Source organism: Tribolium castaneum, chromosome 7, assembly GCF_031307605.1.
Source record: "Tribolium castaneum strain GA2 chromosome 7, icTriCast1.1, whole genome shotgun sequence".
Classification (NCBI taxonomy): domain Eukaryota; kingdom Metazoa; phylum Arthropoda; class Insecta; order Coleoptera; family Tenebrionidae; genus Tribolium; species Tribolium castaneum.
Window position 1 is genome coordinate 7,649,751 of NC_087400.1, and position 26,314 is coordinate 7,676,064.

The 26,314-nt window shown below is 30.3% G+C and overlaps 1 protein-coding gene across 1 annotated transcript; it reads left to right on the forward strand.

The window, feature by feature from the left end:
* The first annotated feature begins 18,583 nt into the window (after positions 1-18,583).
* Positions 18,584-25,362, forward strand: Raf (Raf oncogene). The gene is made up of 2 exons (XM_008200581.3): positions 18,584-19,479; positions 23,897-25,362. Exons 1-2 carry the CDS (start codon positions 18,691-18,693, stop codon positions 25,220-25,222), a joined length of 2,115 nt encoding a protein of 704 aa, XP_008198803.1. The 5' UTR covers positions 18,584-18,690; the 3' UTR covers positions 25,223-25,362.
* Positions 25,363-26,314: the final 952 nt, after the last annotated feature.

Here is a 26,314-nt window from a genome sequence, read left to right on the forward strand (position 1 = left end):
CAATAAAATAACACCGACTCTAAATGCGGTGTTGAAAAGTCATTGTTTGAGTGACTCATTTTAAATTCAGTAACTAAAAATAAAATAAAACACTCAAATAATTTATTGCCACGTAGTAATTTTGTCTTTAATTTCAATGAAGGAAAGTGGCTTGCTCAAAATTTAATGCAAATAAACATTTTTTTTGGTTTCATTTTTATTATTATTATTTAATGCTACAAACGGTAGCCAACGTGGAAGCGATTTGAAGGTAAAGTGTATTTGATTGCTGTGTCGTATTTATTTATTTCACAAACCAATATTTCCATAAAATTTAATTGCAATAAAATAACACCGACTCTAAATGCGGTGTTGAAAAGACATAGTTTGTGTGACTCATTTTAAATTCAGTAACTAAAAATAAAATAAAACACTCAAATAATTTATTGCCACGTAGTAATTTTGTCTTTAATTTCAATGAAGTAAAGTGGCTTGCTCAAAATTTAATGCAAATAAACATTTTTTTTTGGTTTCATTTTTATTATTATTATTTAATGCTACAAACGGTAGCCAACGTGGAAGCGATTTGAAGGTAAGGTGTATTTGATTGCTGTGTCGTATTTATTTATTTCACAAACCAATATTTCCATAAAATTTAATTGCAATAAAATAACACCGACTCTAAATGCGGTGTTGAAAAGTCATAGTTTGAGTGATTATATTGTAAATTCAGTAACTAAAAATAAAATAAAACACTCAAATAATTTATTGCCACGTAGTAATTTTGTCTTTAATTTCAATGAAGGAAAGTGGCTTGCTCAAAATTTAATGCAAATAAACATTTTTTTTTTGGTTTCATTTTTATTATTATTTTTAATGCTACAAACAGTAGCCAACGTGGAAGCGATTTGAAGGTAAGGTGTATTTGATTGCTGTGTCGTATTTATTTATTTCACAAACCAATATTTCCATAAAATTTAATTGCAATAAAATAACACCGACTCTAAATGCGGTGTTGAAAAGTCATTGTTTGAGTGACTCATTTTAAATTCAGTAACTAAAAATAAAATAAAACACTCAAATAATTTATTGCCACGTAGTAATTTTGTCTTTAATTTCAATGAATGAAAGTGGCTTGCTCAAAATTTAATGCAAATAAACATTTTTTTTTGGTTTCATTTTTATTATTATTATTTAATGCTACAAACGGTAGCCAACGTGGAAGCGATTTGAAGGTAAGGTGTATTTTATTGCTGTGTCGTATTTATTTATTTCACAAACCAATATTTCCTTAAAATTTAATTGCAATAAAATAACACCGACTCTAAATGCGGTGTTGAAAAGTCATTGTTTGAGTGACTCATTTTAAATTCAGTAACTAAAAATAAAATAAAACACTCAAATAATTTATTGCCACGTAGTAATTTTGTCTTTAATTTCAATGAATTAAAGTGGCTTGCTCAAAATTTAATGCAAATAAACATTTTTTTTGGTTTCATTTTTATTATTATTATTTAATGCTACAAACGGTAGCCAACGTGGAAGCGATTTGAAGGTAAGGTGCATTTGATTGCTGTGTCGTATTTATTTATTTCACAAACCAATATTTCCTTAAAATTTAATTGCAATAAAATAACACCGACTCTAAATGCGGTGTTGAAAAGTCATAGTTTGAGTGATTATATTGTAAATTCAGTAACTAAAAATAAAATAAAACACTCAAATAATTTATTGCCACGTAGTAATTTTGTCTTTAATTTCAATGAAGTAAAGTGGCTTGCTCAAAATTTAATGCAAATAAACATTTTTTTTGGTTTCATTTTTATTATTATTATTTAATGCTACAAACGGTAGCCAACGTGGAAGCGATTTGAAGGTAAGGTGTATTTTATTGCTGTGTCGTATTTATTTATTTCACAAACCAATATTTCCTTAAAATTTAATTGCAATAAAATAACACCGACTCTAAATGCGGTGTTGAAAAGTCATTGTTTGAGTGACTCATTTTAAATTCAGTAACTAAAAATAAAATAAAACACTCAAATAATTTATTGCCACGTAGTAATTTTGTCTTTAATTTCAATGAATTAAAGTGGCTTGCTCAAAATTTAATGCAAATAAACATTTTTTTTGGTTTCATTTTTATTATTATTATTTAATGCTACAAACGGTAGCCAACGTGGAAGCGATTTGAAGGTAAGGTGTATTTTATTGCTGTGTCGTATTTATTTATTTCACAAACCAATATTTCCTTAAAATTTATTTGCAATAAAATAACACCGACTCTAAATGCGGTGTTGAAAAGTCATTGTTTGAGTGACTCATTTTAAATTCAGTAACTAAAAATAAAATAAAACACTCAAATAATTTATTGCCACGTAGTAATTTTGTCTTTAATTTCAATGAAGGAAAGTGGCTTGCTCAAAATTTAATGCAAATAAACATTTTTTTTGGTTTCATTTTTATTATTATTATTTAATGCTACAAACGGTAGCCAACGTGGAAGCGATTTGAAGGTAAAGTGTATTTGATTGCTGTGTCGTATTTATTTATTTCACAAACCAATATTTCCATAAAATTTAATTGCAATAAAATAACACCGACTCTAAATGCGGTGTTGAAAAGACATAGTTTGTGTGACTCATTTTAAATTCAGTAACTAAAAATAAAATAAAACACTCAAATAATTTATTGCCACGTAGTAATTTTGTCTTTAATTTCAATGAAGTAAAGTGGCTTGCTCAAAATTTAATGCAAATAAACATTTTTTTTTGGTTTCATTTTTATTATTATTATTTAATGCTACAAACGGTAGCCAACGTGGAAGCGATTTGAAGGTAAGGTGTATTTGATTGCTGTGTCGTATTTATTTATTTCACAAACCAATATTTCCATAAAATTTAATTGCAATAAAATAACACCGACTCTAAATGCGGTGTTGAAAAGTCATAGTTTGAGTGATTATATTGTAAATTCAGTAACTAAAAATAAAATAAAACACTCAAATAATTTATTGCCACGTAGTAATTTTGTCTTTAATTTCAATGAAGGAAAGTGGCTTGCTCAAAATTTAATGCAAATAAACATTTTTTTTTTGGTTTCATTTTTATTATTATTTTTAATGCTACAAACAGTAGCCAACGTGGAAGCGATTTGAAGGTAAGGTGTATTTGATTGCTGTGTCGTATTTATTTATTTCACAAACCAATATTTCCATAAAATTTAATTGCAATAAAATAACACCGACTCTAAATGCGGTGTTGAAAAGTCATTGTTTGAGTGACTCATTTTAAATTCAGTAACTAAAAATAAAATAAAACACTCAAATAATTTATTGCCACGTAGTAATTTTGTCTTTAATTTCAATGAATGAAAGTGGCTTGCTCAAAATTTAATGCAAATAAACATTTTTTTTTGGTTTCATTTTTATTATTATTATTTAATGCTACAAACGGTAGCCAACGTGGAAGCGATTTGAAGGTAAGGTGTATTTTATTGCTGTGTCGTATTTATTTATTTCACAAACCAATATTTCCTTAAAATTTAATTGCAATAAAATAACACCGACTCTAAATGCGGTGTTGAAAAGTCATTGTTTGAGTGACTCATTTTAAATTCAGTAACTAAAAATAAAATAAAACACTCAAATAATTTATTGCCACGTAGTAATTTTGTCTTTAATTTCAATGAATTAAAGTGGCTTGCTCAAAATTTAATGCAAATAAACATTTTTTTTGGTTTCATTTTTATTATTATTATTTAATGCTACAAACGGTAGCCAACGTGGAAGCGATTTGAAGGTAAGGTGCATTTGATTGCTGTGTCGTATTTATTTATTTCACAAACCAATATTTCCTTAAAATTTAATTGCAATAAAATAACACCGACTCTAAATGCGGTGTTGAAAAGTCATAGTTTGAGTGATTATATTGTAAATTCAGTAACTAAAAATAAAATAAAACACTCAAATAATTTATTGCCACGTAGTAATTTTGTCTTTAATTTCAATGAAGTAAAGTGGCTTGCTCAAAATTTAATGCAAATAAACATTTTTTTTGGTTTCATTTTTATTATTATTATTTAATGCTACAAACGGTAGCCAACGTGGAAGCGATTTGAAGGTAAGGTGTATTTTATTGCTGTGTCGTATTTATTTATTTCACAAACCAATATTTCCTTAAAATTTAATTGCAATAAAATAACACCGACTCTAAATGCGGTGTTGAAAAGTCATTGTTTGAGTGACTCATTTTAAATTCAGTAACTAAAAATAAAATAAAACACTCAAATAATTTATTGCCACGTAGTAATTTTGTCTTTAATTTCAATGAAGTAAAGTGGCTTGCTCAAAATTTAATGCAAATAAACATTTTTTTTGGTTTCATTTTTATTATTATTATTTAATGCTACAAACGGTAGCCAACGTGGAAGCGATTTGAAGGTAAGGTGTATTTTATTGCTGTGTCGTATTTATTTATTTCACAAACCAATATTTCCTTAAAATTTAATTGCAATAAAATAACACCGACTCTAAATGCGGTGTTGAAAAGTCATTGTTTGAGTGACTCATTTTAAATTCAGTAACTAAAAATAAAATAAAACACTCAAATAATTTATTGCCACGTAGTAATTTTGTCTTTAATTTCAATGAATTAAAGTGGCTTGCTCAAAATTTAATGCAAATAAACATTTTTTTTGGTTTCATTTTTATTATTATTATTTAATGCTACAAACGGTAGCCAACGTGGAAGCGATTTGAAGGTAAGGTGTATTTTATTGCTGTGTCGTATTTATTTATTTCACAAACCAATATTTCCTTAAAATTTAATTGCAATAAAATAACACCGACTCTAAATGCGGTGTTGAAAAGTCATTGTTTGAGTGACTCATTTTAAATTCAGTAACTAAAAATAAAATAAAACACTCAAATAATTTATTGCCACGTAGTAATTTTGTCTTTAATTTCAATGAAGTAAAGTGGCTTGCTCAAAATTTAATGCAAATAAACATTTTTTTTGGTTTCATTTTTATTATTATTATTTAATGCTACAAACGGTAGCCAACGTGGAAGCGATTTGAAGGTAAGGTGTATTTTATTGCTGTGTCGTATTTATTTATTTCACAAACCAATATTTCCTTAAAATTTAATTGCAATAAAATAACACCGACTCTAAATGCGGTGTTGAAAAGTCATTGTTTGAGTGACTCATTTTAAATTCAGTAACTAAAAATAAAATAAAACACTCAAATAATTTATTGCCACGTAGTAATTTTGTCTTTAATTTCAATGAATTAAAGTGGCTTGCTCAAAATTTAATGCAAATAAACATTTTTTTTGGTTTCATTTTTATTATTATTATTTAATGCTACAAACGGTAGCCAACGTGGAAGCGATTTGAAGGTAAGGTGCATTTGATTGCTGTGTCGTATTTATTTATTTCACAAACCAATATTTCCATAAAATTTAATTGCAATAAAATAACACCAACTCTAAATGCGGTGTTGAAAAGTCATAGTTTGAGTGATTATATTTTAAATTCATAACTAAAAATAAAATAAAACACTCAAATAATTTATTGCCACGTAGTAATTTTGTCTTTAATTTCAATGAATGAAAGTGGCTTGCTCAAAATTTAATGCAAATAAACAATTTTTTGGTTTCATTTTTATTGTTATTATTTAATGCTACAAACGGTAGCCAACGTGGAAGCGATTTGAAGGTAAGGTGTATTTTATTGCTGTGTCGTATTTATTTATTTCACAAACCAATATTTCCTTAAAATTTATTTGCAATAAAATAACACCGACTCTAAATGCGGTGTTGAAAAGTCATTGTTTGAGTGACTCATTTTAAATTCAGTAACTAAAAATAAAATAAAACACTCAAATAATTTATTGCCACGTAGTAATTTTGTCTTTAATTTCAATGAAGTAAAGTGGCTTGCTCAAAATTTAATGCAAATAAACATTTTTTTTGGTTTCATTTTTATTATTATTATTTAATGCTACAAACGGTAGCCAACGTGGAAGCGATTTGAAGGTAAGGTGTATTTTATTGCTGTGTCGTATTTATTTATTTCACAAACCAATATTTCCTTAAAATTTAATTGCAATAAAATAACACCGACTCTAAATGCGGTGTTGAAAAGTCATTGTTTGAGTGACTCATTTTAAATTCAGTAACTAAAAATAAAATAAAACACTCAAATAATTTATTGCCACGTAGTAATTTTGTCTTTAATTTCAATGAAGTAAAGTGGCTTGCTCAAAATTTAATGCAAATAAACATTTTTTTTGGTTTCATTTTTATTATTATTATTTAATGCTACAAACGGTAGCCAACGTGGAAGCGATTTGAAGGTAAGGTGTATTTTATTGCTGTGTCGTATTTATTTATTTCACAAACCAATATTTCCTTAAAATTTAATTGCAATAAAATAACACCGACTCTAAATGCGGTGTTGAAAAGTCATTGTTTGAGTGACTCATTTTAAATTCAGTAACTAAAAATAAAATAAAACACTCAAATAATTTATTGCCACGTAGTAATTTTGTCTTTAATTTCAATGAATGAAAGTGGCTTGCTCAAAATTTAATGCAAATAAACATTTTTTTTTGGTTTCATTTTTATTATTATTATTTAATGCTACAAACGGTAGCCAACGTGGAAGCGATTTGAAGGTAAGGTGTATTTTATTGCTGTGTCGTATTTATTTATTTCACAAACCAATATTTCCTTAAAATTTAATTGCAATAAAATAACACCGACTCTAAATGCGGTGTTGAAAAGTCATTGTTTGAGTGACTCATTTTAAATTCAGTAACTAAAAATAAAATAAAACACTCAAATAATTTATTGCCACGTAGTAATTTTGTCTTTAATTTCAATGAATTAAAGTGGCTTGCTCAAAATTTAATGCAAATAAACATTTTTTTTGGTTTCATTTTTATTATTATTATTTAATGCTACAAACGGTAGCCAACGTGGAAGCGATTTGAAGGTAAGGTGCATTTGATTGCTGTGTCGTATTTATTTATTTCACAAACCAATATTTCCTTAAAATTTAATTGCAATAAAATAACACCGACTCTAAATGCGGTGTTGAAAAGTCATAGTTTGAGTGATTATATTGTAAATTCAGTAACTAAAAATAAAATAAAACACTCAAATAATTTATTGCCACGTAGTAATTTTGTCTTTAATTTCAATGAAGTAAAGTGGCTTGCTCAAAATTTAATGCAAATAAACATTTTTTTTGGTTTCATTTTTATTATTATTATTTAATGCTACAAACGGTAGCCAACGTGGAAGCGATTTGAAGGTAAGGTGTATTTTATTGCTGTGTCGTATTTATTTATTTCACAAACCAATATTTCCTTAAAATTTAATTGCAATAAAATAACACCGACTCTAAATGCGGTGTTGAAAAGTCATAGTTTGAGTGATTATATTGTAAATTCAGTAACTAAAAATAAAATAAAACACTCAAATAATTTATTGCCACGTAGTAATTTTGTCTTTAATTTCAATGAAGTAAAGTGGCTTGCTCAAAATTTAATGCAAATAAACATTTTTTTTGGTTTCATTTTTATTATTATTATTTAATGCTACAAACGGTAGCCAACGTGGAAGCGATTTGAAGGTAAGGTGTATTTTATTGCTGTGTCGTATTTATTTATTTCACAAACCAATATTTCCTTAAAATTTAATTGCAATAAAATAACACCGACTCTAAATGCGGTGTTGAAAAGTCATAGTTTGAGTGATTATATTGTAAATTCAGTAACTAAAAATAAAATAAAACACTCAAATAATTTATTGCCACGTAGTAATTTTGTCTTTAATTTCAATGAAGTAAAGTGGCTTGCTCAAAATTTAATGCAAATAAACATTTTTTTTGGTTTCATTTTTATTATTATTATTTAATGCTACAAACGGTAGCCAACGTGGAAGCGATTTGAAGGTAAGGTGTATTTTATTGCTGTGTCGTATTTATTTATTTCACAAACCAATATTTCCTTAAAATTTAATTGCAATAAAATAACACCGACTCTAAATGCGGTGTTGAAAAGTCATTGTTTGAGTGACTCATTTTAAATTCAGTAACTAAAAATAAAATAAAACACTCAAATAATTTATTGCCACGTAGTAATTTTGTCTTTAATTTCAATGAATTAAAGTGGCTTGCTCAAAATTTAATGCAAATAAACATTTTTTTTGGTTTCATTTTTATTATTATTATTTAATGCTACAAACGGTAGCCAACGTGGAAGCGATTTGAAGGTAAGGTGCATTTGATTGCTGTGTCGTATTTATTTATTTCACAAACCAATATTTCCTTAAAATTTAATTGCAATAAAATAACACCGACTCTAAATGCGGTGTTGAAAAGTCATAGTTTGAGTGATTATATTGTAAATTCAGTAACTAAAAATAAAATAAAACACTCAAATAATTTATTGCCACGTAGTAATTTTGTCTTTAATTTCAATGAAGTAAAGTGGCTTGCTCAAAATTTAATGCAAATAAACATTTTTTTTGGTTTCATTTTTATTATTATTATTTAATGCTACAAACGGTAGCCAACGTGGAAGCGATTTGAAGGTAAGGTGCATTTGATTGCTGTGTCGTATTTATTTATTTCACAAACCAATATTTCCTTAAAATTTAATTGCAATAAAATAACACCGACTCTAAATGCGGTGTTGAAAAGTCATAGTTTGAGTGATTATATTGTAAATTCAGTAACTAAAAATAAAATAAAACACTCAAATAATTTATTGCCACGTAGTAATTTTGTCTTTAATTTCAATGAAGTAAAGTGGCTTGCTCAAAATTTAATGCAAATAAACATTTTTTTTGGTTTCATTTTTATTATTATTATTTAATGCTACAAACGGTAGCCAACGTGGAAGCGATTTGAAGGTAAGGTGCATTTGATTGCTGTGTCGTATTTATTTATTTCACAAACCAATATTTCCTTAAAATTTAATTGCAATAAAATAACACCGACTCTAAATGCGGTGTTGAAAAGTCATAGTTTGAGTGATTATATTGTAAATTCAGTAACTAAAAATAAAATAAAACACTCAAATAATTTATTGCCACGTAGTAATTTTGTCTTTAATTTCAATGAAGTAAAGTGGCTTGCTCAAAATTTAATGCAAATAATCATTTTTTTTGGTTTCATTTTTATTATTATTATTTAATGCTACAAACGGTAGCCAACGTGGAAGCGATTTGAAGGTAAGGTGTATTTTATTGCTGTGTCGTATTTATTTATTTCACAAACCAATATTTCCTTAAAATTTAATTGCAATAAAATAACACCGACTCTAAATGCGGTGTTGAAAAGTCATTGTTTGAGTGACTCATTTTAAATTCAGTAACTAAAAATAAAATAAAACACTCAAATAATTTATTGCCACGTAGTAATTTTGTCTTTAATTTCAATGAAGTAAAGTGGCTTGCTCAAAATTTAATGCAAATAAACATTTTTTTTGGTTTCATTTTTATTATTATTATTTAATGCTACAAACGGTAGCCAACGTGGAAGCGATTTGAAGGTAAGGTGTATTTTATTGCTGTGTCGTATTTATTTATTTCACAAACCAATATTTCCTTAAAATTTAATTGCAATAAAATAACACCGACTCTAAATGCGGTGTTGAAAAGTCATTGTTTGAGTGACTCATTTTAAATTCAGTAACTAAAAATAAAATAAAACACTCAAATAATTTATTGCCACGTAGTAATTTTGTCTTTAATTTCAATGAAGTAAAGTGGCTTGCTCAAAATTTAATGCAAATAAACATTTTTTTTGGTTTCATTTTTATTATTATTATTTAATGCTACAAACGGTAGCCAACGTGGAAGCGATTTGAAGGTAAGGTGCATTTGATTGCTGTGTCGTATTTATTTATTTCACAAACCAATATTTCCTTAAAATTTAATTGCAATAAAATAACACCGACTCTAAATGCGGTGTTGAAAAGTCATAGTTTGAGTGATTATATTGTAAATTCAGTAACTAAAAATAAAATAAAACACTCAAATAATTTATTGCCACGTAGTAATTTTGTCTTTAATTTCAATGAAGTAAAGTGGCTTGCTCAAAATTTAATGCAAATAATCATTTTTTTTGGTTTCATTTTTATTATTATTATTTAATGCTACAAACGGTAGCCAACGTGGAAGCGATTTGAAGGTAAGGTGTATTTTATTGCTGTGTCGTATTTATTTATTTCACAAACCAATATTTCCTTAAAATTTAATTGCAATAAAATAACACCGACTCTAAATGCGGTGTTGAAAAGTCATTGTTTGAGTGACTCATTTTAAATTCAGTAACTAAAAATAAAATAAAACACTCAAATAATTTATTGCCACGTAGTAATTTTGTCTTTAATTTCAATGAAGTAAAGTGGCTTGCTCAAAATTTAATGCAAATAAACATTTTTTTTGGTTTCATTTTTATTATTATTATTTAATGCTACAAACGGTAGCCAACGTGGAAGCGATTTGAAGGTAAGGTGTATTTTATTGCTGTGTCGTATTTATTTATTTCACAAACCAATATTTCCTTAAAATTTAATTGCAATAAAATAACACCGACTCTAAATGCGGTGTTGAAAAGTCATTGTTTGAGTGACTCATTTTAAATTCAGTAACTAAAAATAAAATAAAACACTCAAATAATTTATTGCCACGTAGTAATTTTGTCTTTAATTTCAATGAAGTAAAGTGGCTTGCTCAAAATTTAATGCAAATAAACATTTTTTTTGGTTTCATTTTTATTATTATTATTTAATGCTACAAACGGTAGCCAACGTGGAAGCGATTTGAAGGTAAGGTGCATTTGATTGCTGTGTCGTATTTATTTATTTCACAAACCAATATTTCCTTAAAATTTAATTGCAATAAAATAACACCGACTCTAAATGCGGTGTTGAAAAGTCATAGTTTGAGTGATTATATTGTAAATTCAGTAACTAAAAATAAAATAAAACACTCAAATAATTTATTGCCACGTAGTAATTTTGTCTTTAATTTCAATGAAGTAAAGTGGCTTGCTCAAAATTTAATGCAAATAAACATTTTTTTTGGTTTCATTTTTATTATTATTATTTAATGCTACAAACGGTAGCCAACGTGGAAGCGATTTGAAGGTAAGGTGTATTTTATTGCTGTGTCGTATTTATTTATTTCACAAACCAATATTTCCTTAAAATTTAATTGCAATAAAATAACACCGACTCTAAATGCGGTGTTGAAAAGTCATAGTTTGAGTGATTATATTGTAAATTCAGTAACTAAAAATAAAATAAAACACTCAAATAATTTATTGCCACGTAGTAATTTTGTCTTTAATTTCAATGAAGTAAAGTGGCTTGCTCAAAATTTAATGCAAATAAACATTTTTTTTGGTTTCATTTTTATTATTATTATTTAATGCTACAAACGGTAGCCAACGTGGAAGCGATTTGAAGGTAAGGTGTATTTTATTGCTGTGTCGTATTTATTTATTTCACAAACCAATATTTCCTTAAAATTTAATTGCAATAAAATAACACCGACTCTAAATGCGGTGTTGAAAAGTCATAGTTTGAGTGATTATATTGTAAATTCAGTAACTAAAAATAAAATAAAACACTCAAATAATTTATTGCCACGTAGTAATTTTGTCTTTAATTTCAATGAAGTAAAGTGGCTTGCTCAAAATTTAATGCAAATAAACATTTTTTTTGGTTTCATTTTTATTATTATTATTTAATGCTACAAACGGTAGCCAACGTGGAAGCGATTTGAAGGTAAGGTGTATTTGATTGCTGTGTCGTATTTATTTATTTCACAAACCAATATTTCCTTAAAATTTAATTGCAATATAATAACACCGACTCTAAATGCGGTGTTGAAAAGACATAGTTTGTGTGACTCATTTTAAATTCAGTAACTAAAAATAAAATAAAACACTCAAATAATTTATTGCCACGTAGTAATTTTGTCTTTAATTTCAATGAATGAAAGTGGCTTGCTCAAAATTTAATGCAAATAAACATTTTTTTTTGGTTTCATTTTTATTGTTATTCTTTAATGCTACAAACGGTAGCCAACGTGGAAGCGATTTGAAGGTAAGGTGCATTTGATTGCTGTGTCGTATTTATTTATTTCACAAACCAATATTTCCTTAAAATTTAATTGCAATAAAATAACACCGACTCTAAATGCGGTGTTGAAAAGTCATAGTTTGAGTGATTATATTTTAAATTCATAACTAAAAATAAAATAAAACACTCAAATAATTTATTGCCACGTAGTAATTTTGTCTTTAATTTCAATGAATGAAAGTGGCTTGCTCAAAATTTAATGCAAATAAACATTTTTTTTTGGTTTCATTTTTATTGTTATTCTTTAATGCTACAAACGGTAGCCAACGTGGAAGCGATTTGAAGGTAAGGTGTATTTTATTGCTGTGTCGTATTTATTTATTTCACAAACCAATATTTCCTTAAAATTTAATTGCAATAAAATAACACCGACTCTAAATGCGGTGTTGAAAAGTCATAGTTTGAGTGATTATATTGTAAATTCAGTAACTAAAAATAAAATAAAACACTCAAATAATTTATTGCCACGTAGTAATTTTGTCTTTAATTTCAATGAAGTAAAGTGGCTTGCTCAAAATTTAATGCAAATAAACATTTTTTTTGGTTTCATTTTTATTATTATTATTTAATGCTACAAACGGTAGCCAACGTGGAAGCGATTTGAAGGTAAGGTGTATTTTATTGCTGTGTCGTATTTATTTATTTCACAAACCAATATTTCCTTAAAATTTAATTGCAATAAAATAACACCGACTCTAAATGCGGTGTTGAAAAGTCATTGTTTGAGTGACTCATTTTAAATTCAGTAACTAAAAATAAAATAAAACACTCAAATAATTTATTGCCACGTAGTAATTTTGTCTTTAATTTCAATGAAGTAAAGTGGCTTGCTCAAAATTTAATGCAAATAAACATTTTTTTTGGTTTCATTTTTATTATTATTATTTAATGCTACAAACGGTAGCCAACGTGGAAGCGATTTGAAGGTAAGGTGTATTTTATTGCTGTGTCGTATTTATTTATTTCACAAACCAATATTTCCTTAAAATTTAATTGCAATAAAATAACACCGACTCTAAATGCGGTGTTGAAAAGTCATTGTTTGAGTGACTCATTTTAAATTCAGTAACTAAAAATAAAATAAAACACTCAAATAATTTATTGCCACGTAGTAATTTTGTCTTTAATTTCAATGAAGTAAAGTGGCTTGCTCAAAATTTAATGCAAATAAACATTTTTTTTGGTTTCATTTTTATTATTATTATTTAATGCTACAAACGGTAGCCAACGTGGAAGCGATTTGAAGGTAAGGTGTATTTTATTGCTGTGTCGTATTTATTTATTTCACAAACCAATATTTCCTTAAAATTTAATTGCAATAAAATAACACCGACTCTAAATGCGGTGTTGAAAAGTCATTGTTTGAGTGACTCATTTTAAATTCAGTAACTAAAAATAAAATAAAACACTCAAATAATTTATTGCCACGTAGTAATTTTGTCTTTAATTTCAATGAATGAAAGTGGCTTGCTCAAAATTTAATGCAAATAAACATTTTTTTTTGGTTTCATTTTTATTGTTATTCTTTAATGCTACAAACGGTAGCCAACGTGGAAGCGATTTGAAGGTAAGGTGCATTTGATTGCTGTGTCGTATTTATTTATTTCACAAACCAATATTTCCTTAAAATTTAATTGCAATAAAATAACACCGACTCTAAATGCGGTGTTGAAAAGTCATAGTTTGAGTGATTATATTTTAAATTCATAACTAAAAATAAAATAAAACACTCAAATAATTTATTGCCACGTAGTAATTTTGTCTTTAATTTCAATGAATGAAAGTGGCTTGCTCAAAATTTAATGCAAATAAACATTTTTTTTTTGGTTTCATTTTTATTATTATTTTTAATGCTACAAACGGTAGCCAACGTGGAAGCGATTTGAAGGTAAGGTGTATTTGATTGCTGTGTCGTATTTATTTATTTCACAAACCAATATTTCCTTAAAATTTAATTGCAATATAATAACACCGACTCTAAATGCGGTGTTGAAAAGACATAGTTTGTGTGACTCATTTTAAATTCAGTAACTAAAAATAAAATAAAACACTCAAATAATTTATTGCCACGTAGTAATTTTGTCTTTAATTTCAATGAATGAAAGTGGCTTGCTCAAAATTTAATGCAAATAAACATTTTTTTTTTGGTTTCATTTTTATTATTATTTTTAATGCTACAAACGGTAGCCAACGTGGAAGCGATTTGAAGGTAAGGTGTATTTGATTGCTGTGTCGTATTTATTTATTTCACAAACCAATATTTCCTTAAAATTTAATTGCAATATAATAACACCGACTCTAAATGCGGTGTTGAAAAGACATAGTTTGTGTGACTCATTTTAAATTCAGTAACTAAAAATAAAATAAAACACTCAAATAATTTATTGCCACGTAGTAATTTTGTCTTTAATTTCAATGAAGGAAAGTGGCTTGCTCAAAATTTAATGCAAATAAACATTTTTTTTTTGGTTTCATTTTTATTATTATTTTTAATGCTACAAACGGTAGCCAACGTGGAAGCGATTTGAAGGTAAGGTGTATTTGATTGCTGTGTCGTATTTATTTATTTCACAAACCAATATTTCCTTAAAATTTAATTGCAATATAATAACACCGACTCTAAATGCGGTGTTGAAAAGACATAGTTTGTGTGACTCATTTTAAATTCAGTAACTAAAAATAAAATAAAACACTCAAATAATTTATTGCCACGTAGTAATTTTGTCTTTAATTTCAATGAATGAAAGTGGCTTGCTCAAAATTTAATGCAAATAAACATTTTTTTTTGGTTTCATTTTTATTGTTATTCTTTAATGCTACAAACGGTAGCCAACGTGGAAGCGATTTGAAGGTAAGGTGCATTTGATTGCTGTGTCGTATTTATTTATTTCACAAACCAATATTTCCTTAAAATTTAATTGCAATAAAATAACACCGACTCTAAATGCGGTGTTGAAAAGTCATAGTTTGAGTGATTATATTTTAAATTCATAACTAAAAATAAAATAAAACACTCAAATAATTTATTGCCACGTAGTAATTTTGTCTTTAATTTCAATGAATGAAAGTGGCTTGCTCAAAATTTAATGCAAATAAACATTTTTTTTTTGGTTTCATTTTTATTATTATTTTTAATGCTACAAACGGTAGCCAACGTGGAAGCGATTTGAAGGTAAGGTGTATTTGATTGCTGTGTCGTATTTATTTATTTCACAAACCAATATTTCCATAAAATTTAATTGCAATAAAATAACACCGACTCTAAATGCGGTGTTGAAAAGTCATAGTTTGAGTGATTATATTTTAAATTCATAACTAAAAATAAAATAAAACACTCAAATAATTTATTGCCACGTAGTAATTTTGTCTTTAATTTCAATGAATGAAAGTGGCTTGCTCAAAATTTAATGCAAATAAACATTTTTTTTTGGTTTCATTTTTATTGTTATTCTTTAATGCTACAAACGGTAGCCAACGTGGAAGCGATTTGAAGGTAAGGTGCATTTGATTGCTGTGTCGTATTTATTTATTTCACAAACCAATATTTCCTTAAAATTTAATTGCAATAAAATAACACCGACTCTAAATGCGGTGTTGAAAAGTCATAGTTTGAGTGATTATATTTTAAATTCATAACTAAAAATAAAATAAAACACTCAAATAATTTATTGCCACGTAGTAATTTTGTCTTTAATTTCAATGAATGAAAGTGGCTTGCTCAAAATTTAATGCAAATAAACATTTTTTTTTTGGTTTCATTTTTATTATTATTTTTAATGCTACAAACGGTAGCCAACGTGGAAGCGATTTGAAGGTAAGGTGTATTTGATTGCTGTGTCGTATTTATTTATTTCACAAACCAATATTTCCTTAAAATTTAATTGCAATATAATAACACCGACTCTAAATGCGGTGTTGAAAAGACATAGTTTGTGTGACTCATTTTAAATTCAGTAACTAAAAATAAAATAAAACACTCAAATAATTTATTGCCACGTAGTAATTTTGTCTTTAATTTCAATGAATGAAAGTGGCTTGCTCAAAATTTAATGCAAATAAACATTTTTTTTTGGTTTCATTTTTATTGTTATTCTTTAATGCTACAAACGGTAGCCAACGTGGAAGCGATTTGAAGGTAAGGTGCATTTGATTGCTGTGTCGTATTTATTTATTTCACAAACCAATATTTCCTTAAAATTTAATTGCAATAAAATAACACCGACTCTAAATGCGGTGTTGAAAAGTCATAGTTTGAGTGATTATATTTTAAATTCATAACTAAAAATAAAATAAAACACTCAAATAATTTATTGCCACGTAGTAATTTTGTCTTTAATTTCAATGAATGAAAGTGGCTTGCTCAAAATTTAATGCAAATAAACATTTTTTTTTTGGTTTCATTTTTATTATTATTTTTAATGCTACAAACGGTAGCCAACGTGGAAGCGATTTGAAGGTAAGGTGTATTTGATTGCTGTGTCGTATTTATTTATTTCACAAACCAATATTTCCATAAAATTTAATTGCAATAAAATAACACCGACTCTAAATGCGGTGTTGAAAAGTCATTGTTTGAGTGACTCATTTTAAATTCAGTAACTAAAAATAAAATAAAACACTCAAATAATTTATTGCCACGTAGTAATTTTGTCTTTAATTTCAATGAAGTAAAGTGGCTTGCTCAAAATTTAATGCAAATAAACATTTTTTTTGGTTTCATTTTTATTATTATTATTTAATGCTACAAACGGCAGCCAACGTGGAAGCGATTTGAAGGTAAGGTGTATTTGATTGCTGTGTCGTATTTATTTATTTCACAAACCAATATTTCCTTAAAATTTAATTGCAATAAAATAACACCGACTCTAAATGCGGTGTTGAAAAGTCATAGTTTGAGTGACTCATTCTAAATTCAGTAACTAAAAATAAAATAAAACACTCAAATAACTTATTGCCACGTAGTAATTTTGTCTTTAATTTCAATGAATGAAAGTGGCTTGCTCTAAATTTAATGCGAATAAAGCATTTTTATTGGTTTCATTTTTATTATTTTTTTTAATGCTACAAACGGTAGCCAACGTGGAAGCGATATGAAGGTAGGTGCATTTATCTACTGAGATGTTGAAATTAATAAGTGCCACACACTGAAACGTATTGTGTATTCTTTATTTTGTTTAATATTGATAAAAGTCGCTTGTTGTAACTTTCATGTAAATAAAGATTTTTTATTGGTGTTGTTATTATTTTTTTTAATGTTTTGTTACAAACAGTAGCCAACGTAGAAGCTATACGAAGGTAGGTGCATTTTATTTTAGTGCAGCATTTTTTTTATTTCACAAACCAATAATTCCTTTATTCCCTTTTATTTTCTAATAATCATTGTTTACCTCATCCTTATATCCTTTTTTCCTGGCAAGAATGCTCTAAACCTCCACGTGGTTCTTGCTGGACAAATTACTTAGTAATTGGACCAATTAGAGCAATCCATAGCTGTAATAAGTATTGCTGATTGTTTTTTACAGCCGTAAAATTATGTTAAAACACCTATTGTATTCTCATATTGCGGAGAGCATATGAAATGTTGATTTTTCAAAGATGTAACGTTAAGAACAATTTATTTCATATTTAAAAACCTTTAAATGCTACAAACAGTAGCCAACGCAGAAGCCACATGAAGGTAGCTGCATTTATCTACTAAGGTGTTGAAATTAATAATTTGAGTGCCACATATTGAAACGTATTGTGTATTCATTATTTTGTACAATATTGATAAACGTCGCTTGATGTAAGTTTCATGCAAATAAAGATTTTTTATTTTTTATTGGTGTTCTTTTTAATGTCTTGCTACAAACAGTAGCCAACGCAGAAGCCATATGAAGGTAGGTGCATTTTATTTAACGCCAAGTAAAAAATATTTGATTTATGTATTGTATTTTTTTCATTTCATAACCAATAATTCCTACAATATTACCGACCCACCAAACTTCTAGTTTTACAAGATCATTTTTAAACCGAGGCTGATCACTTTGTGGGAATCCTCAGGTGTCGGGTGTAAAACTGTGTTTTTGTTCATCAAATATCAATTGTCCAGTACCGGATACGTTTGAATTTCCCTCCAAGCCGTACAACTAGCGCTTACGTGACGTTACCAGTAACCTGAATGTACAATTTGTGGTGGGGACGACAGAGTTGCCAATCTACAACCATTATATATAGCATGTATCAGAAATACGTATGTTAATTTTAACACGTAATAAAACTCATCAAATACAACAACTTTTCTATATAACATTTTGCAAAATTCTTATTTATAATTTTCACTGTTTTCTTCCTTGCAAATAGAAATTGAAATAGAAAAGATGCTTTATTTGTTAAGCTCTGTTACCTGTTAAAATTAAGACACGTATTTCTGATACACTCAGTATATCAATTATCTATGGGCTGCAGTTTCCTGTAATAGTGGGCGCTGCAGTGTCGTGAAAGTCCCTAGTCAGTTTGTCCAACCTCCGAAATGTCATTTGTCAGGTAAAATGGGCAAGTGCAATGGCAGTTTTGCAAGAGTTTGATAGGGCAATATCTTGCGTTGCGTCTAAGTTGGATGGGAGTGCCCCTCAGCCGTCTGATGCCGGTGCGAGCATCTTCACAATGTCGACCGAAGACAGCAGCGAAGACATGGACATCGCGCAGCAACTCAAGAACATGGAGAACGTTATTAACCTGACCCGCGCCAACATCGACGCCCTTAACGCCAAGTTCGCCGACTTCCAGCACCCGCCGCCCATCTACCTGATGGAGTACGAGGACCTCACCTGCAAGCTGCACGAACTAGAGCTCCAGGAGCGCCGCCTCATCGAGCAGCTGAGCAACGGCCGCGAGAGCCCCCCCGAGCTGCTGGAGGAGCCCGAGCGGCGCGCCGCACAGCCCCACGCCCTCGCCCTCAGGCCTAGGTTCCTCAGGGCGCATCTGCCCAACCAGCAGCGCACCAGCGTCCAAGTACGCGAGGGGCTCACGCTGCGAGACGCCTTAGCCAAAGCAATGAAACTACGTAACCTTATTTGTGAAATGTGCTGTGTTTATCTCGGGGATACTAACACTGTGGTGAATTGGGACACGGATATTAGCACCCTCAACTGCGAGGAGATCACCGTTAAAATACTCGACAAGTTTCCCATTCCAACGAGTATTTCGCATAATTTCGTTAGAAAGACTTACTTCTCGCTGGTGTTCTGTGAATGCTGTCGGAGACTTTTATTTCAAGGGTTTTATTGTAGGACTTGCGGATACAAGTTCCACCAAAGGTGTGCCGGAAACGTACCTCCATTGTGTCACCAAGTAAGTACTTACGACTCACACCCAAACCTAATCAAGTCGTTGTTTTTTTTTTGCTTTTTTTTCGTTAAAACAAAAAACGAGAAATTTTTTTGCACTGTAAATATACGCCACAAATTAGTTCAGCAAACCCTACCGACTGCACCAATTAAACATATTCTCAATTTTCTAGGTATACAGGGTGAACCCAATGAACTTATATTGTTACACTATCCCTATACACTATATGATCTTACAGAATCCTGCTTCTGTGTATGTGATTTTTTTCAAATTTTTTCTTAATTTTAATACTTAGTCAAAATTAATTAAATAATATGCGATGCTTGAATGCAGATTTATGAAAAAAGAATGTCGCTAGCCTAAAAAAAGCCACTCTGTAACACATCTGATTATTGTAATAATCAAATTCTAATTTGCGTTTAATTTGTTAGTATATGGCAACCTAATTAAAATGGCTTAATTAATGATTAATTAATTATTAGGGCTCATTTAAATTTATGTTATAATAGATGTAGTTTATTTTGCAAATCTCTTGAATTTAAAATTATACAGGTGTCCGTTTTTCAAGCTCCACGATGGGGAGTTATTATTATAAGAGAAACGCGATCGGTTAAATTTGTACTGAACAATTATTATCTGAATGAAAATTTCATCGTCATCTTTAATTTTTGAATTATTGTGAAAAATAAAAAATTTGTAATTTTTTAAATTTTCTTAAGCGAAAACCAAAAGAACTAGAACTTTTTGTGTGCAAAGCGTCTTAATAACGCCTAGAACTTTTTGTACAAAGCGTCTTAATAACGCCTAATTCTTTTGGTTTTCGCTTGAAAAAATTGAAAACGAAAAAAACAAGTTACAAATTTTCGTTTTGAAAACATTTGACATTTATTTTCTTAAAAGTAGATTTTTTAAAGTGTAGAATTTTTTTGAAATTTGTACAAAATGTAGCTCAAAAAAAAAACATTGCCAACTAAAAACAAAAGTTACAAAATCTACCAAAATTCTATTCTAAGCGTTTTTAAATTTTACATATCGTCTTACGTTTTGTTATGTTTTTTTCCGTTTGTTAAACGCCGATTATAGTGAAACTAGAACTAAAGCATCAAAAAGTCCAACTCCGACGTAATCGGTATAAAAGTAAATATAATAAAGGGTGTCCAAGCTAGTTTAAATTGAAAACCATAACTCGCTAAGACACTGTTTAAGATCATATTTCGCAGAAGAAATACACTTTTCAGAGATAGGTCAGTGTTGTTTATTTAGTTTACAATTTTTGCAAAAAATACTTTGTTGAAATACAGTGTGGAATTTTTAACTGGCATTTTATTCATGAAGTTATGACTTGGACTTGTTCGTCATTTGCTGGATATGGTTTTTGTTTGTCTGCTGTCAAAACTGCCCAGACACCTCCAACTTTTTTTTTCAAATGTAACAGTATATAGTGTGATACCTCATATGAAAAAGCATTTCGAAAGCACAAGTTGTTTTCTAAATATTGTCAACGCCCAAGTGATAAAAAAAATTAAAACGGTGTGGAGTTATTGACTTAAATAAAATTTGTAACTTCGGTATCAACGATTTTTTATTTTCTTTGCACATCATTTGGTGTATGCGATTTTTGTTTATCTGTTTTCAAAAAAGCCCAGCCACCTCTAACTTTTTTTTACAAATGTAACGATATGTCAAGTGTCACCTCATGTGAAAGAGCACTTTGCAAGCAATACAACGCACTCTTTGTTTTCTGAATATTTCCGAAGCCTACGCGATAAAAAAATGAAAACCAATTTTTATAAGTTGAATTAGGCAAATCACTCTAGAAATGTTGCAAGATGTTAGAAATTCATGCTACTATCGTTATGTTATTTCCCAGGAGAGGAACGGTACTCATTTTGAACAATTGTTGCATTAAATAATGTTCAACTTATAAAATTGGTTTTTATTTTTTATCACGTATGCTTTGAAAAAATTTAAAAAAGAAATAGTGCGTTGTATTGCTTGCGAAAAAGGCTTTCATACGAGGTGTCACTTGGCATACCATTAACATTTGAACAAGAAGTTAGAGGTGGCTGTGCATTTCTGACAGCAGATAAACAAAAACCATATGCATCAAATAGTAGGCAAGGAAACATAAAAATTGACCTGCTTCGGGAATTTTTACCAAAATCGCCTTAAATCAAAGTTATGATTTATATTCCAGCTGTATATTTTGCTTTAAGTAATCGTCTTTTACAAGATTGCAATGGAAGTTTTTCAACACTAGCTTAAATATCCTTATTAACTTTTAAAAGTTGTTATTATTAACGCACTATAAGTGAAGCGCATAAATCTGGCGAATCAAGAAATTAGTTTGTTTTATTAAAAACGGTAAACAGCTGGATTGAAAAGGCATAAGATTCATCGTAGCCGTGTTTATTTGAGCATGAATAAAGCCAGAGCGCATAGGTGTCGGTTGACTAATTACTGCAAATTGCTGTGAATTCAACGATCCAGTTTGTTTACGAACATTCGCAAAATGATTAAAATAACGTCGCGAGAAAATACTTCTCGTATTGCAAAAGGTAACGACGACAAATAATAATCGCAAATCTACTGTTGTTTTAGTAATTTGTATGACATTTTCAAAAATACGTAACATACTTAGTTGAATGTTCTAGTTGCACATGTTGATGGAAAAAATATCAAACTGAAAGCTGTATTAATTTGATTCATTAAAATGTTCCTAATTAGCAGCACGAGTTTATAAATCTGAGTTAAATTTACTCTAGATTGTTATGTAGCTATGCAGTATTGACATAAAAAGTGTCTTTATTTCATTTCTGCATTTTAATGTGCAAAAATTCAAAAAACTGAAAGCTGTATTAATTTGATTCATTAAAATTTTCCTAATTGGCAGCACGAGATTATAAATCCGAGTTAAATTTACTCTAGATTGGTATGTAGCTATGCAATATGAAAATAAAAAAGTGTGTTTACTTCATTTTAATGTGACAGAAAAAAAAAGAAAACACGGTAAAAAAAATTGGAAAAGTTGAAACAAAATAAAACACTTTCGTGACATGAAATTCTTTGGGAAATTTCATTGGTTATTTCTATTCTTCCTACTGGACTTTTCTTTGTATTTTCTTGTAATTCATCCTTGTTTTTTCTCTCTCTCTCTTCAGTCAGGCATATTTGAAAATATACAGCGTGCTCAAAAACTGGCGCACCAACTCAATGGTGTGTGGTAGATAAGTGGTTACATATAAAGGTAAAAGTAGTAAAAAAATTCTTTGTATTAAAGTTATTGATAAATAACTAATTTTAGGTAAATGATATGTGGCAACGTTGTCTAACAGTCATGATCGCAATAAAAATAAATTATTTTTGAAACGGTTTCCTAGGAAATAATTCCCAGTGTTGGCACATCTACAGATTGTGATTTTTTGGATGAAATTTAATTTTTTTAAATTAAAAAAACTGCTAAAATCTTATAGTAAATTTTAAAATAATTATTCATCGTTTTGTTACGGAACGATTACCTGGTGTGAAACATAAAAACATAAAAAAATAATGAAAACTAAAGAAGTTAACACAATAAGTTTGTAGCTCCAGATTTTTTAAAATATAACTTTAGCAATTTTTTCAACATTTTTCCCGTAATCTGCACTTGCTTCTCAATAACGTACCACTGAGTTGGTGCGCCAGTTTTTGAGCACCCTGTATTAATAAATCTAAGTTAAACAATAATAAATTACGCATTTTCTTTATTTTTTATAAAATAAATTCAAAGTTAATATCGGCATCAATTTAGATATCAATCGGTGGTGATAAAGCCATGGAATGTTTCAAATACATGAAAATCATGCAATAAACTTTAGATAAGAAAATGCATTGTGTTTTATTGTTTTCCAAAATGTTCCAAATGTTACATTTGGATTTGTATGACGAGAATATTCGCATTTTTTGGAGATTCTTCTCAATACAATTTTTGTTTGTTTTAACTTCTAGTGTTTTCTTTTTACTTTACGTCTTTGGAAGTTTGAATTTCTCTTTAATTTTTTTGAAAAATTGTTCGCTTTTTCGGAATTCGTCCTTTACAAAATCCCTGACTAGGTTTTTGTAATTTTTTTGAATTTGGCTTAATTTAGAAGTTTTTTCCTACGCAATTAAACAATGTGGAGTTATTTTTGAAAGTGTCGTAACATTCACTATTTGAATCTCGCAAAATTCCTGATTCTCCCTGGACTTTTTTTGTTTTGGAAATATTTATCGGAAGTTGGATGATTGCCGAATTTACTAAATAAACGTGGACTAGTCTGTGGCATTATCCAAAGTAAAATAAAGAAATGGAATGCAAAATTTTGCTTTTCGGAATGATTTGCTGCATTTTCTCCCATCCCTTGCGTTTTGACGTCGAACCAAAAATATCTCGCTTCCCCAGGTTCGTATGACGGACGCCTACTACCGGGCGCTCCTCGCCCGCTCTCCGGACTTCAGCGCGGGCATCCTGCACCCAGGTCAGGCCGGCCTGGGGCTCTCCCGCCAGCCGCGCCACCCTGGCACCCTCGGCCACCACGACCGCTCCAGCTCCGCCCCCAACGTCTGCCTCAACAACGTGAAGGGCCCCGGCGACGACTGCCCCAAGTCCCTCAGTCTGACCCGGGGCGGCATCGACGACGGCCTCCCCCACTACCACAGCACCCAGGCCTCGCCCACCGGCTCCCTCCAGCCGCGCCGACCCCGTGCTCGCTCCGCCGACGAGAGCAAGCCCCTCCTCGCCCCTCGCGAGAGCATCGAGGATTGGGAGATCCCCGCCGACGAGATCCTCGTCGGCCATCGGGTCGGCTCGGGCTCCTTCGGCACGGTCTACAAGGCCCATTGGCACGGCCCGGTCGCTGTCAAGACGCTCAACGTTAAAATACCAACGTTGGCACAACTGCAAGCCTTCAAGAACGAGGTGGCAGTACTGCGCAAAACGCGACACGTGAACATTTTATTGTTCATGGGGTGTGTTAGTAAGCCGCAGTTGGCGATCGTGACGCAATGGTGCGAGAGTTCGAGCTTGTACAAGCATCTCCACGTGCACGAGACGAAATTCGCGCTTTTTACTTTGATCGAAATCGGGAGACAAACGGCACAAGGAATGGACTACCTCCATGCGAAAAATATCATCCATCGAGATCTCAAATCGAATAATATTTTCCTACACGATGACCTAACCGTCAAAATCGGCGATTTCGGCTTAGCCACGGCCAAGATCCGTTGGTCGGGCTCCAAGCAGTTCCACCAGCCGACGGGGAGCATCCTCTGGATGGCGCCAGAAGTGATCCGGATGCAGGAGGACAACCCGTACAGCTTCCAGTCGGACGTTTACGCGTTCGGGATCGTTATGTTCGAGATGTTGGCAATGCAATTGCCCTACTCCCACATCAACAACAAGGACCAAATCCTGTTCATGGTGGGGAGGGGGTACCTCAAACCAGACATGAGTAAACTACGCTCCGACACACCCAAAGCTTTAAGACGACTCACTGAAGACTGTATCAAGTTCAATCGGGACGAGAGACCGCTTTTCAGGCAGATTCATGCCTCGTTGGAGGGACTTTTGAGGAGTCATCCGAAAATTAACAGATCGGCGTCCGAACCGAACATGAATCGGACGCAGATCCAGTCTGATGATTTTATTTATCCGTGTGCTAGTCCGAAAACACCGGTGGCGTTCGGACCGTCGAGTTTTTTTTATTCGGGAGGAACGGGTAATATCTGAGGGGAGGGCGCCAAGAGGGACGTTTAGGACGAGTGAGAGTGCGTGATACGGCTTGAGTAGAGGTTATCATTAAGTTATTGTCAAGTATTTAAATTTAAATATTGTTTTGTTTTCGTATTAAATAAATTCTTAAAAAAATATACTGCGTTTACTTATTTCCATCCCATCCTACGAAATTCGAAGATTCTGAAAATCTATCTTTGCTTTCCAAATTCAGTGTTCCAACCTTTGACTGGACTGAAAAGTCAAGACTTTGGAAACTTTTTGTTGAAATCCGAAAAAAAACTGATAAAATTTTCGATTCAATTTTATTTCGTATTCCTGGTTTTGGACCAGGGTACAGAATTTAAGTTTCAAATTAAATAAGTTCATAAAACTGTAGTGATTGTTTTTTCTTATTTGGATTATTTCCTGTCTCCCCATTAAAAACATGTTGAATAATGTTTGTCGCAACAGTAAATACGATTTTCTGACTGATCATTAGGACAGCAGAAACAATTTGATATTATTTTTTTAATTTAAAATGGGTTTTTCATTGAAGGCAAGTGTTGCCATTTTCTTGGCGTTGTGAACGACTAACAAAAACAGTATAAAAATCCGATGTTTATTTGTTTTATTAATTATTATAAACGTTGATATTTAGATTATGTTTACATATTAGAAGAACTTGTATGATACACGTTTCCCAGGTATCTCTCGAAACTCAAAAATTTAAATTTTAAAGAATTTGAAAATTTGGAAAAGTTTTTTGTATAATTTCTACATGATTTTCAATTTATTATTGATTTAATGCTCTTATCTGTCTATGATTTATCTACCAATTTTTATTGTTATTTAAATACAGTATTTTTCATTTGTTGGATATAATAAAACACATCAGAGGGTGGGCAGGCAACCAACAATACAGCACAATTGAGTTTTTTTCTTTTTTCTGTGTCAGTTATTTCAACACTTCAGTGGCGGAACTAGGGCTGGGCCCGGGTGGTCCAGTGTCCACCTAAAAACTCTCTGGACCCCCTTGTGCCCACCCAAGAAATTGCCAATTAATTGTGTGTTTAAATTAGTAAATCAAGTTCTTTATTATTGACACCA